Source organism: Sparus aurata, chromosome 3 (genome assembly GCF_900880675.1).
Source record: "Sparus aurata chromosome 3, fSpaAur1.1, whole genome shotgun sequence".
Taxonomy (NCBI): domain Eukaryota; kingdom Metazoa; phylum Chordata; class Actinopteri; order Spariformes; family Sparidae; genus Sparus; species Sparus aurata.
The window spans coordinates 28328767-28342804 of NC_044189.1; the positions used below are offsets into that span (position 1 = coordinate 28328767).

General features: G+C 41.9%; 1 protein-coding gene across 2 annotated transcripts in view; it reads left to right on the top strand.

Annotated features, from left to right (window-relative positions):
* Positions 1–8661, top strand: part of pkib (protein kinase (cAMP-dependent, catalytic) inhibitor beta) — a 28389-nt gene extending 19728 nt beyond the window's left edge. For both annotated transcript variants that reach the window (XM_030412751.1, XM_030412750.1), the window contains exons 2-3: positions 5457–5610; positions 6749–8661. In XM_030412751.1, the coding sequence (XP_030268611.1) occupies positions 5469–5610; positions 6749–6831 (225 nt within the window). In that variant the 5' untranslated portion in view covers positions 5457–5468 and the 3' untranslated portion in view covers positions 6832–8661. The remainder of the gene's footprint in view (positions 1–5456; positions 5611–6748) is intronic.
* Positions 8662–14038: the final 5377 nt, after the last annotated feature.

Genomic DNA, 14038 nt, shown 5'->3' on the forward strand with positions numbered 1-14038 from the left:
AGGTGCTAAGAGTTGTATATTTGTCAGCATTTTACTATTTGTAACAATACCATGGCCAAATTATAAAATATCCTACCAAACTGTACAAATTCCACTTATCTAAGTCTATAGGAAAATGATGGAGAGCTGCTGGTGAACTCAAGTGCATGGCTGCTGCTCTACACAGATTTTCGGTGGCAGATGTTTGTTGGAATGATTACCTAACCACTTCTAAAAATTGAAGCTTCAGTGATATAAGAGCTTCTCGGGGTATTAGTCGTGCTGAATTGAGGACTGGATCCAGACTGTTTGTTCAAAAAGGGTCCTCAGTCAAGATCAACAAGATGTGTTTTTATTTGTTGGCAACAAAGGAGTGTTTATCTGCCAGGTTCTTGAATTGAGTTTGGTGATGACATTTTTCCACGCACAACAGAAGGTGCAACATGTCCGTGTTGGTTCCAAGGTTGCGCTGAGTCCACGTTATCGAGCTCTCAGCATCTCCTCCAGCTTGTCGCTCCTGCTCCCTTTCTCTCGCTCTGTCCATGGTGCTGAAAGCCTCCATTCTACCCTGAGACAAGTATTTCCATTTAGAAAAACAGGCGCTCTCTTAAAAAGGCCAGGAAGGCTGTCTTCTGAATAGAGCTGCTTTCAGCGGCATTGAGAGCACTGTTAGGTTTGTTCGGAGACAATACCCTGCGCCGCTGTGATGGGCTGCTTAAGTTCAGAGATACAACAGACCTGCTGAAGACGAGGCTGAATGGGGCCTTTTTTTCATTTGGAAATAACCGACAAGATATTCGAGGATCATTTCAGCAACGTGATTATTTACACAGTGGCCCTGCACGGCAGAGCATGTTTCAAGTGCGCACTGTATAATTTGCTGCTACATTATCAGACGTCACTGTGTTTAGAAATAGCCCAGGTAGCGATTTGCACCATTAATTAGCTTCCTCTAAATTGCAGAGCTGTCACATGTGTGTAGTGTTGAAAAAAAGAGGGAACAAAGCCTCTCTGTCCTCTTTTTTTTTTTTTTTTTTTTTTTTTTTTTTTACTTGGCACCTTTGAACGACCTCTGTAAACAACCCTTGACCTCCGACAGGTCCTCTGTCAGAAGGCTTTAATAACTCCACCCTGTTGTGTAACGCACCTGCAGCTTGTTCCTTTCTCGGAGTGAGCCCGGCACAGGCTTTGCAGTATCTAGGTCAATTTCGTTGACAAGATAATCCCACGTAAACTGTTGTTGGATTATCAGCTAAAATAACCTGTTCATATGATGGGTCACTGTCTGTTAAATGTTTAATCCGATAACTTATTGAAAGTAACCAAACAGATGTTCTCAACAGGTGCCGGACTAACAGTGTATGCTATTAGTGACGCTGATTTGATTGAAAGATGAAATATGTACCATTCCTTAATTAACATGTCTTAAAATGGCCAGACCGCTGATCTATTTAAATGAGATGTGCACTTGCATTTTCACATCTGTTTCCAGCAACGTCCAAACACAGGGATACTAATGTTATTCAAGGTAATGCTGTGCTGCACTATGTAAATGATTGTAGATGGAAATGAAGGTGCAGATAAATATTTGTATTAACTTACATAACACCATATGCAACAAGAAATGGCTATAACCTTAACTGTCTAAAAAATAAAGTTACAAATTGTTGACGTTTAAGTGCTTGACAAAGTCAAATAAATTAATAAGCTTAAAACATTATTGGGGTATAATGAAATTATAGTTTGAGTTAAAAGTTTAAGCCACTGTTAAAATGACATGTTCTACTTTTCACACTGATGCGCTGGTGCGCCCACATTTCCCATTTACAGTAAGTGCACATTAGTACCAGGGTAAGGGTTTCTGTTAGGGGTCGACCAATATTGCTTTCTGACTACTGGCTGACAGTCGACCAGGGCCAATAATCAGTCTATCCCTAGTTTCAGCGTCAGCTTTGGAACCTCATATTTCGCAAAAAATCCCAAAGCAGAAAAAAATGATAAATCAAATAAAAAAATTTAGCTTTGGACACAGCATCTTCCACTCAAGCTTTGACAGACTAAAACCTCTAAAGCTGCAGAAGAAAATCCTCCCCCATCCGACTGGAGAGCTGTCACATCCACGGCAGATGACCCGTCTGCTTGTCTCAGGTATTCAACAGAATGTCAATATAGACCTGACATTACAGCAAGTCGCAATTTCAGCCAGCGTCCGCGGCAGTTTTAATTATCCAGATTAACCGACAAATCCACGCTATTCATTGATTATCAGTGGCTCTGCTTGATAATGCTGTCAGTTGGACTGAAGCAGGAAGGAGAGATGTGCTGTGTGATGTTATTCCTGCTGCTTAGCCCTGATTAGACTCCTATTGTTAGACTTTCAGTTGAACCGTTGCCATTGATCCAGGACAAAGAGCAGCTTTGTCATGCAGGGCAGAGAAGGCTGCCCGGGAAGCCTACACCGAGATCCAGCTGAAAGGCCAAGTTAAGTATTGCAGCTATAATAGTTCAGCAATTCAATTCAAAGACCTGATATTAGAGCGGTTGCAGAGCCCACTGAGGCCACGTCCTTTGTGTTTTATGTGAAATCCGGGTGTACAGCAACATCGAGGCAGTTCATAGTCCACGCAACTGAAAGCATAATCATGGTGGATAAGGCTTATCTCTTTAGATATGAAATTTTAAATCTACTTAAAAGTAGAAAAAAATATCCATAGTAATCTGTTTAAATTCATAATACAAGCCATGCTTTCCACTCCAACAAGTGTGGAGTTCCAAAGTTGCATTGTCCATCCAACTTGTTATGACTTCCACCAACTGTTCTGTGAAAAGTAGGAGCTGGCAAGTTGAGATAAACAGTTTGTGGTCAACCCAGTGTTACAGCAGACATCCATAGAATTCATGTACATGGGTACAAGTGCAAGATTAAAACCAAGTTTTTTTTGTCCTTGTGTTCCTGAATCCTAAAGATGAAATTTTGTCGGTATTTATCTAAAAGGTTCATAGATGTAGTGGTTCATTCAGTTAAAGGTTTCTGTTGCACGCACAAAAGATAGTTGCGCTGAAAGCCTGAAAATGTATAAATGACCTTCATTATTGTCCATAAGTCTATAAACACTGCAGGTTCTAGTTCATGACAATGTGACGAACTGTAGATGACGAGATGTCTCAATTAAAAAGGCTCCGGGCGAACCTCGTCTATTTCTGTTACACTTTGCCACATTTGGCTTATATTGTTAGAACAACTATATCCATTCAGGTTTTTTTTTTTTTTGGTCTGTGTTCAAATTAAAATAGTGCATAAAAACAGGTGAATGGAATTCACCTGCTGTTGCTAATGTTGCTAATGAAAAAATGGAAAAAAATGAGCAAAAGCCACCGATGTTTGGAAAAGAAAAAATGAAAATAAAAGAAATAATAAATGTGTCAATAAAGTCTTAAGTATGTTTCCCTCTGAATTTTTATTTTGGCAGTGTAGAGGAGTCTATAAAACACCATTTCAACCTTTATGTCTAGAAGTATAAAAACTAAACATATCCAGTGTCTTACATTTTTCAGCAAAAGACTCACAATTTCACATCACCTAATCATTTCACAGACCATTATTATTATCTGTGTGCAGAAATTTGAGAAAAAATGAGAGCAGATAATAAATGATCAACAAACAAATGGCTGGCTGAAGAAATCCACTGGGGACCACCTACAACTATTAGTTCCTTTTTGTTAGATTTTTTTTTAATATTGATTTTACATTAATTTGGTTGACTAAACTGTGCCTAAAACTGCTCGGGAGCTGCGCCTAAGCCTTATAATGAAAGGGAAACCCTTAAGGAAAACTGAACAATTAACTGAATTAACTGGTTGCGCTGTGAGGATTTTTGACCTATGTATTTAAAGCTTTGCCACGACAAAGGCTGGACAACAGGGCACAACATTAAATATACAACAGCATTTTGACATCTATAAATCATCGCTGCATGAGTTAGTAGAATTTGTCCTGTATAGTAAAGCCAAGGATGCTACTGGGGGGGAGGGGAAGGGGGGGACATAAGCTCTCTGGGTGATGTCATACATTTTGAAACCATGACATCCTTTCTGCCGTCATTAATTATTTGTGGTAATCAAATAAATTGATGATATATTGAGGTTCAAAAATGCTACACCTCTCATATTTAATCAAACAAAACCACACAAAAGCTACAATTTCATTGTGATTACCCATTCCTCCCTGGATGTGCAGAGTCATAGTCTTGGTTAACATCATGTGATTATCTGAAAGTGTTGCAGGAAACCTGTTTATGTACATGGAACTATTAGTAAAAAAAAAAAAAAAGGCCTCAATTCACTACAATGTCTCGTACGAGCTTAACGGCTCAGCTACAATAGCGCTTGAGGCTAACAGATGGCCAACCTGTGGCCCTTTTTCTTTGAGATCTAGATCGCGAGTGTGTGCGCAAGCTTGCATGAGTGTGTGAGTGTATAGCTGCAAGTACGCATTACCTCGCATGTCATTCCTTTGTTGGACGAGAGCAATGGGAAATGGGCTTCTTCTCCACAGAATGGTGGGGTTATTTAAAGGGAGGCAACACAACAAAAGAGGGAGACTGGGGAGAGAAAGTGAGACAGTGAGAGAATGGGTTTGAGTCATGTGTTTACCTGCCAGTGGTGCTTTTTCTGTATTGTTGCCATGGCAACAGCGGCTTGCTGTATTTGTGTGTGTGCTGTGCTTCTGTGTGTGTGTGTGTGTGTGTGACAAGGGATGTAATTCCGCCTGTCACCAGTGTAGCCTAGAGCTGGCTCCCCAGCTGCTGGTTGCCATGAGACCAGACAGACACATCCTCCGCTTCAATGATGAATCTTTTCTCTTGATGCTCAAATCACTAAACGGAATAGGTACATTTTGTTTGAGATGTGTCGAGATAAATGGCCAACGCCGTGCTTTGTATTACTCAAAATCACATCAATCATATAAGTCACTTGAAAAGTAATATCATTAAAGTTTCATTAACATTATGAGGGGAAAAATAGTAGACTTGCTAGATCATTTAAAATGTAGAATTACCTAAGTAATGTAAGCCTACAGGTTTTTCCCCCATAGGCTACGTGCTAATGAGACAAAAGCACACATGCTAATTTGATGGCAATAAAAACAAATCTGCGGAACCTTTTTATCACAGCTCACTCTTATTTACATTGAAATATATTCAATTAATGATGATCACACACACACACATATAAATATATTTCATTTTTTTGGGTACATTGCGCTTTAAGATTTAAGATTAAAGATTAATCGTATAGCCTGTTTATACTGAAAGATTGTTTTAACGGAATGTATTGCAAAATATATGCTGTTCATAACACACATTGCAGTTTTTTACTTTGTAAAAAGTAAGGGGTTGGTTTATTGAGTTTGAGCGTTCGAGAATTGCCGCTTGAAGTGAACTAATACCCTTTTTTCTTTTCTTTTTTTATTGTAGGGGTGTTCTGACATGACGGAAGTAGAGCCAGTGTTGGACTTTGCCTCCTCGGGGCGCTCGGGGAGAAGAAATGCCCTTCCTGACATCCTGGGCTCTCCGGCGGGTGTAAACCCTGGTGACCTGCCTCTTAAGCTGGCAGAGCTATCCCTCAAAGGTGAAGCGCCCGATGCTTTCTTTTTCATTATTACAACACTGAGCAAAATGCAGATTCAAACTTGTTTTTCTGACATCATGCTTCTCTTCAATCTTGACTCTGAGTGCTTTACTGCACGAGAGATTGCCTGCCATGAACTTTGGTCTATCTTTTAAATACCGTATCTTTTCATGGGACATGCTGTATATGTTTCAATAGTTTAAATCTTGACTAAGAAAATACGATTGGACACACTTGGAAATGATCTTACCGGACATGTTGTAGTGTCACTTCAAACTCAACACAGGCCTGACACTGCTAGCTGAGCCAGGTAGCACACTTGGCAGCGTTTGGTGTTTAGTCCCCTCGCCCAGCTCTGGTCAATATATGGCAACAATTTGGGACTTAAGACTTACGGTTGAGAAGGAGCTCCCATAACACACATTTGGGACAGATTTGGGCTAGGATTCACACTTTGGGAATTCAGGAATTGGGTTTAACTTGCTGATTCCCTTCCAGAATCTTCCCAAGTCATTTATCACGACTCTGGCAACAGTGTGCCTACTAGGCGTGCCAAATTTAGACCACTGTTGGACAGTTGGGCAGAGTATTTTTGGCAACACGGGTAGCAAACCAATAAGCTTGCTGCTAAATCAAATGTAATGACGCAATTTGCCTCGAATGCTCCAAAAAATACACGTACAAGCACAATACTAGCTTTGCTCAATCTCGTTCTGTCCGGACATCTCTGTGCACCACGTGTTGCAGACTGTAAACTGGGAGGTTCTGTTACACGCACACTCAATGTATTTATTACCAACAGTTAAAGTAAGCATGCGCACACGTAGTTCCCCCTGATCCTAGAGTTCTGGACACCATGCATTTCCCCCAAAATAGCCCGAGCTTAGAAACACACTTGATTTTTAAAACGGTTAGTGCTGTGCTGCTCTAAGTGGATTAGAATCTGACTTTGCAGCAGTTTTTCACAGGAGCCATAACATGACTCAAAGGCCTCAGCATGTAGTGTCAATTCATCGAAGTCATCGCCATCGATCAAGAATAGCTTTGGGCAGCCTGATTCTTTCTTTTGTCTTCCTTTTTTGACTTTGAAAGTGACTGCAACACATTTCTTATGGTGGCTTTTTGGGTTTGCGCGCAGATGGTCCGGGAGGGGCCCAGTCACCCACGGCGGAGGAGCCTCCAGCGCTGCCGGAGAGCTCAGAGGGGAAAGAGGGATCGTAGGGACTTGTTTATGTACCTCCCCGGAGACCTGCGAAGATAACCTGAGAGACGGGATGAGGGGCGAGATAGAGGACGACCTGTGGGAGAAAGAGTGATTATCTGTGGAGAGTCAGCCTGTTTGCGAAGCAGCTGAGCCGCGGAGGGAGAGTGACGGACCGACTCCCGCAGGACTGGAGCCAGGAGCTTAGGACTGTTTGGCACTGAGACGTCACTTAGTTATGAACCGATGAGTGTGTGTGTGCGTGTTATACACTCACTTCAGACACTACACTAAGAATCAAAGGGACCATGACAGATTGTATACTTTACACTATTTTTTTATGATTTATTTAAGAAAAAAATAGGAACTCCAAGTCAGACTGTACCATTACCTTGCATTTCCTGCTGATTTTTGTATGCTAGTGGTTGTGTTATTTAAATTGACAATAGTAGGAGGGAGTGTGGTAGCAGCATTTAGTGGCTTGAAGCTTTTTGAACCCAACTGGATGCAAAACGGCTCATGCGACATAAGAAATCAGTGGTTTTAAGAAAAACGGGAAGTCTTTGTGTTGTCTCGCTCACTTCTGCTTTTACACTAAATGTGTGCGATCTACTGTATGTTTTCAAATCTGAGGCTGTTGTACAGTGTACCCACATTGTAAAATGTACAGTTTTTACCCCACGTCACCAGACTGTTTTGATCTTAGCAACAACAACCAGGGATTTGATCCATTTCTTTTTTTTAAGCGTCCACACGGTGCGAGGCGATGAGTGGAAGAGCCGTCTGTATCTTTCAGAGACATTCCTTTAGAGGATAGTGTCCCACTGCCAGCGGTGTTCACACTGCTCCATTATAATATTTAGAAAAGTCAGAGATTTCCTTTTGTTTTTTTTCGCTCGAGGCTGCTTTTAAAAGTAATTTTTCCAAACCTCTGAAAATGTGCCTAGTGGCAGTTCACAACCCAAAATCTGTGTTGTGTTCTTTCTCTGTGAAGTACTGTTATTGACTATTTTGGGGCTAATGATATTTCCTCAGTTTTAATAGGGGGTATCATGACACCTCTTTCCTGCTTGAACTGTAAATGAAAAGAAAAAAAACAAACACTTTTGTAACATTCTGCAGGAATGCATCTGCAGGTCCTACTCTGTCAGGAAAGGCGGTCAGTTTTGCGTCAACCTCAGCAGGGCTTTTTTTTTCTGTGACGAGGCTCCTTGCACGTGCTCCTTCCAGCGACGGCAGCATATGCCCGTGAATTGGCCGCGGGAGCGAGCAGCAAGCAACACCACCGCCACAATGTGTTTCGGGTGCCGAAAATGCCAGCAAGGAGAAAAGTCTGTTCACACTCATCAACACATGAGCAGAGTTGTGAATAGGATGCAAGATGGGGAGAGAGAGAAGCACAGCGAGAGTCCATGTTTGTCAGCTAACCACTCACTTCTACTGTATATACTGTATTGTAGTATAACCCTGTGTCATACATGCTGCTTGTATGATTATCATTGTACCCAGAGAAGAAATGATGTTCTGTAATTGTCTATATTTGAAGATGTTTTGCCGGTGGCTGTGTCTTTATGTGGATGTGTTTCACAAATGCAACAGGAAAGCCTGATGTGCTGCTGCCCAGCCTCTGTTTTTGATGCTGTTCTACTACTAATGCTGATGAGAAGTGTTCACGGTCTTTCTGAAGCTGTATGATCAACACTTTTTGGGGGCTTGATGAATCAGAGGTGTATTTTGTAGTGTCCTGATCTCTTAAGTGGTGCATATATTTTACTTAGCTGGATTGAATCCCATGTGTTGATTCTATCTGGTGGTGAAAATCGCCATTAAACCCACAAGCTTTACATATACATCTGCGTGTTCAAGAGTGTCATTTCTATGCAAAGCTGCCATTGCTAGTGTTTGCAGATTGCAACCAGCTGAACACCCCTTGCCTCACCCTTCCCTAAAGTGGCTGTGACGGGCCTTCTCAGGGTTTGTTTTGTCCATTCTGGGCTACTATGGAAACATGGTGGTGCAACATGGTGGACTTGCCATGCAGAACAAAACGCACCCATTTCTTGGCGGCAGAGGATACACATATGCAAAATCAACAATCATAAATATTCGCCTCCCCTTCACTTTCCTTCTATGATGATATACTACTGATGATATTGTCAGCTATTTTATCAAGTTGCATGTTAGTTAAATGTTGTTTTGTTTTTTAAAATTTGAATTCACTCCCAGGTAAGCAATTGCACAGTGTTTACAATTATGTCTAGGACTTTTATTGTGTAAGGGTACAAAAACTGTGTATTCACTGCAGGTGACATGAGCAGAATTCCCATTCTCAATTCCCTCTTGTCAGACTATGGAGCCTTGTGATATTACTTTATTATCTTCTATTATAAGTTCTGCATAACACAAAGCCCTGGGCTACATTATTTATGAACATCAAAATGTAGTTTTGTGTCTTTTCTATGACCCAACCAGCCTGTGAACTCTGCACAAACCAGATCTGGAAGATCAGCTTCCTTCATGTTCTTGCTGCAGATGCAGGTGGGAAGAGGACCTTCTCTTTTCAGATAGATATTTCTGTAGATATACAAGATATAAAAAAACCCCACAGTCCTTCATGTCAGGGGTTTTTACACTCATGACAAACATAATTAGGAATATGTTACATTTTGCAAATGGATCTACCTGAATTCCCCTAAATGCCACACAGTGGAGCTTTAAGTGATTTTCATATAATTTAGTGTTAGTGCCACACTGGCTCCGTGGAGGGCAAGGTCAGTACATTACTGTGGTCGAGACTAAAGAAGCTCAATAATTATTGAATGGATGGCCATTGACATGAGTACAGACATGAATGAATGTTCCCCAGGGAATAAAGCCCATGGACAGTGTTGATTGGCTGACTTTTCATGAAAGCCAACAGTTAGCTTAAATCTTGTCCAATACTTTGATCTACTGAATACCAGCAGTAGTAATGCAATTGCCATCAACCTTAGCTGCACTCTGTTTAGAGCTGATTTAGAGCAAATATTAGCATGCTAACATGCTAATCAAAGAAAATGATGGTAAATAGTACCAGCTAAATACCAGCATCTTAGCACAGTCATTGTGTGCATGTTAACATATTGACATTAGAAAGCACCAATGTCCCACAGCTGCTAGCATGGTTGTTGACATACTTTATCTACTACACATGGACCAATAGCTGATGAATCCCCAGATACATTATAACAGCTGACACCGTGGGGAAATCATTTTGTTGACTTCTGCACGCTAAGAAGATACTTCATGGCAGGGAAAGCAGACAGACATGTCAGCTCAAGGCAAACTTAAAGGGGATTCTGATGATTATGCAAATCGTCAGTGTATTTAAGACATGAAAAAGTTGTCTAAAGCTTTTTATGTCTCCAGAGCGAGCTGTGTGAAGTCTAAAATGTGTCCTCAAGAAAGACGTGACCTTTGCTGTAATGCAACCAGGTCAGGCCAAAGCACCGGCATCGGGCCAAATGTTTCACATTTCACAGTAGCGAAGAAGAAATCTGGCACACTGTCAGTGTAAAGGTCCTCAAACTTTCGTAATTTCTAACTGAAATGAATGAATCCATGATCATCAGGTAAATCAAGAAAAATCATAACCAAAATATTTCAAATGTTCTTTCAGAGTCAGATTATGATCTGATGAATGTGTTTATAAGACTTCATAAGGAGCAAGAGCTTTGTAGCATCACTGATGTTTTAAAAATGTAATTGAAAAATATCGCTGTGTGTTCCCCAGAGGACGAATCCTTTGCATTTTGCCCCCAAGACACATTTCTTTAAATGAATAAAATGTACAGGACTGGAGTCACGAGGAGGCAGCATGACAAACGCTGTCATTCATTTAAGTTATTCTTGGAATGTTTTAAAGACACAGCCTTTCTGCAATAATTTACAGATTCCATATGTTATAGATAGTTGCGGATTGACCACATGGGTAAATACAAGAGAGAAACCAGATTTGTTGTGATAGAATATGTAGGTATTACAATAATGCGGGTTGTTCGGTGGCTTGATCTGATGTTTTAAGCTCTTGCCAGATTTAACAAACTACACACACACACACACACACTACATTTTCTGCAGAGCACTACCAAGCTGTGTTCCATCTTATTACAGGCACCATCTCTTGTAACGGCGCTTGAAATGGCAACCAATCATTTTTTACATCTTCTCAAGTATAAAGTAAGAGCGTTGGAGAGTTCTCGAAGAGAGCACAAGGCAAGACATGCACTCCTTCTGCTCTTTCCAGAAAAGCCATGCATGTACGCTCCTGTTACATAATGCAGCAGTTCCCGCAGGCGTGCAGCAGATGGAGACATACACTAAATTATCATTCAACCCACATCACGCTTCCACTGACGGGTGAATTTCTTTGTTATGTCTGATACAAAGAAAATGGCTAAAATACCATTTTTTTTACGATAATTTTCACACGGATACCTTGAATTACACAACTGTTGCAACAAAAATCATGATCTGTACGTTCGGGGTTCACATTCCTGCACACCACATTCAATTTCTTAACCAAGTGAGGACTCTGACTTGGACACACCCAGCGTTGTCTGGCTGCTCGGTCGGCAGCAGGGAGTGATTCGACGGAACTGGACACTTTTTACAAAACAGTTTTTGGCAGAATCGTCGCCAATGCTGCCCCTAACCTGAGGAGGTGGAGGTTAACAATGAAGGGGGGAGGTGTCGCAACAGAGTGTGTTTGTGAGCCATGAGTGAACCTTTGTGATCGAACGGGCTGGTAGTCTGGCTGTGTCCCAGCATCCCTGCTGACAGGAGATGAGACCATCCCACACACCCAAGGGCTCTTTGTCTGTCTGCAGACACAACCACAGCAAAGCACTCGGGTGAAATACATTATGTTTGCTATCTGATTCTGTGGTCCGCACATTATGTAACAAAGAAAGCATTATTTATTGAATACTCGGCTATGGCTCTACTACTGCGTAAGGTGCATTTGTGCCTCCTTGACTGCCATCATCTATTCAAGCAAAAAAGAAAAGTGTAATCCATTCGAGACTTCTTGTTTTTGCTAAAACATCCCTCCCAGTCTCCCCCTCCACTCCCAGGCATCGTCCTCTCCTCTGAGGTGGCTCCTTTGCCCAGACTGCTGCTACGTAACTTGTTGCTAGGGTAACCTAGCCTTGACAGAAGCTCGGGCCTTGGTGTATTGTATGCAGCCGTGCGTTTTTAGAGAACCCGAGCAGTTCAAGGATTGATTGGGAGGCTTTGGCTGCAGTGAGGACAGGAGGCATATGCACGGTGGAAAGTGGCTACGGCAGGGTGCGAAACCCTGTTAATTTGACCTTGTAGTGTTTCATTATTACATTAACGACAGATTTTTGAAAAAAGGACAAGAAATCTGTGTGGAAGCAATATCTTAAAATAGCCTGCCAGCCCTGAATTCTAACATTTACCTCTTCGACGGTGAATCTGACAAGTCGCACTTTTACAAATCTAAAATAACAAGCCAGCCCGCTTCTAATTGCACAGAACAGAAGAGCAGCAGAGAGGAAGGCCCTTTGTTATCTTACATAATTGAGTAGCGTGGTATAAGCGGTCAGCGATTGGCTTTCCTCAAGGAAATTGTTGTGTAATTGCCACACACAAATGCACTGTGGATCCTCTTACGGACAGGTTAGAGCCAAATGCTCTGTTACCAATCGAAGCTGACCGAATGATCAGCAGCGGCGGACTTTAGGGAAGCCCACCACTCTCTCCTCTTCAATCTCTATCTCTCTTTGTCTCTCTTCCCTCCGACCGGGCCGGTGTGTGATTGATCCGGCTGCTGTGGAGGGAGACAGAGAGTGTTAGAGAGACGTGTACAGGGAGAGACAGAGAGGGAGGGCGGGATAAGAAGACTGCCAGTGAGACCATGCAGACGTGGTTCACAGAGTGGATGCCAGGCAGGCAGGCAGCCCAGCGAATAGAAGAGCTTTCACGTGGAAGTCAACGTGCCACTTCCGACACAGGAGCCTCGGGAGGAAAAGATGGCGAGGAAAAGAGGAGATGTGAGACATGAGAGAGGGAGAAAGCGGGTGACGGAGAGGAGAGAAAACACAAGGCGCAGGAGCTGCTGGAGCATCAAATCAACCAAACTCCTAAGCCACAGCAGAGTCGCAGGTTCTGCTCCTGGCATTTCTTTATCATTTTCTTATCGTAAACAAATCCCACGTCTCCTAAATCTTTAACAGCAGCTCACAAACATTTAGTCTCAGTTTTTAAAAAGACTCAGCATTTTCCTTAAACAGCTGGACACTGTGGTGTTTAGCAAATGTTAGTGGAACTGGAGGGAACTGTGTTAGGGGACTATTTCCAGCTGTGAATAAATACACATGTGGTGCTCTAGTGAGTCCTTCTTGGGAGCAGGATGCTGTATGCATGATTTGGCTCGATATAGGTACAATGTCCATGTTCATCGTGGCTCATTTATATGTTTTCTGTGGCATTTGAAAAACAACAGCCCAGAAGACTAAGCTTTATGTCCAGCTTTGGCGGGACGGATGCTTGTCTAACTGTCTGTGCTGTAGGTTGGTAAACATGCACTGGGGTTAATCAGAATTGTTCACATAGCCGTTTCTCTTATACTCGAACATTACACCCTTAGTCTCTGTTTTGACCCCGCCTCCTCACAAGAGTTGAACCAATCGAACCGGTTAGCTCGTTTAATGCATGCCTGCAACACAAAAGTGTGCATGTCAGCTCCTCTGTGAGCCTGCGTGACCTAAAATGACTGATTACACTCTTCTCTCTTTCGGTCGGAGGAAGCATTTATGTGTATCGTTGGTGAGATCAATTTGTCATTGAGTGTTTGCCTGATGGTTTATTTTCTGGGGAATTCAATTCAATTCAAAATACTTAATTTGTCCACAGGGAAGCAAAATAAAGACAATATGTACTTATTTGGTCAAGGTGATTAACTATTAGACACAGGTTACCTAATGTACATGTGAGAGGAAGGTCTTCATACTCCCGTAGTGTGCTTTTTCAGATGTGATTCTTGTGAGTTCTACTTGATTTTTTTTTATTATTCTCACTACACCCTGTTGTAACTGATGCATGCTAAGGGCCAGGTTATGTGAGAAATAACTGGTATATATCAGAAATCGAGAGAGGGAACATGATGTTTGAATAATAACGCTACACACTTTCAGACAGTTCCAAATTGGAGGGCATTTTCCA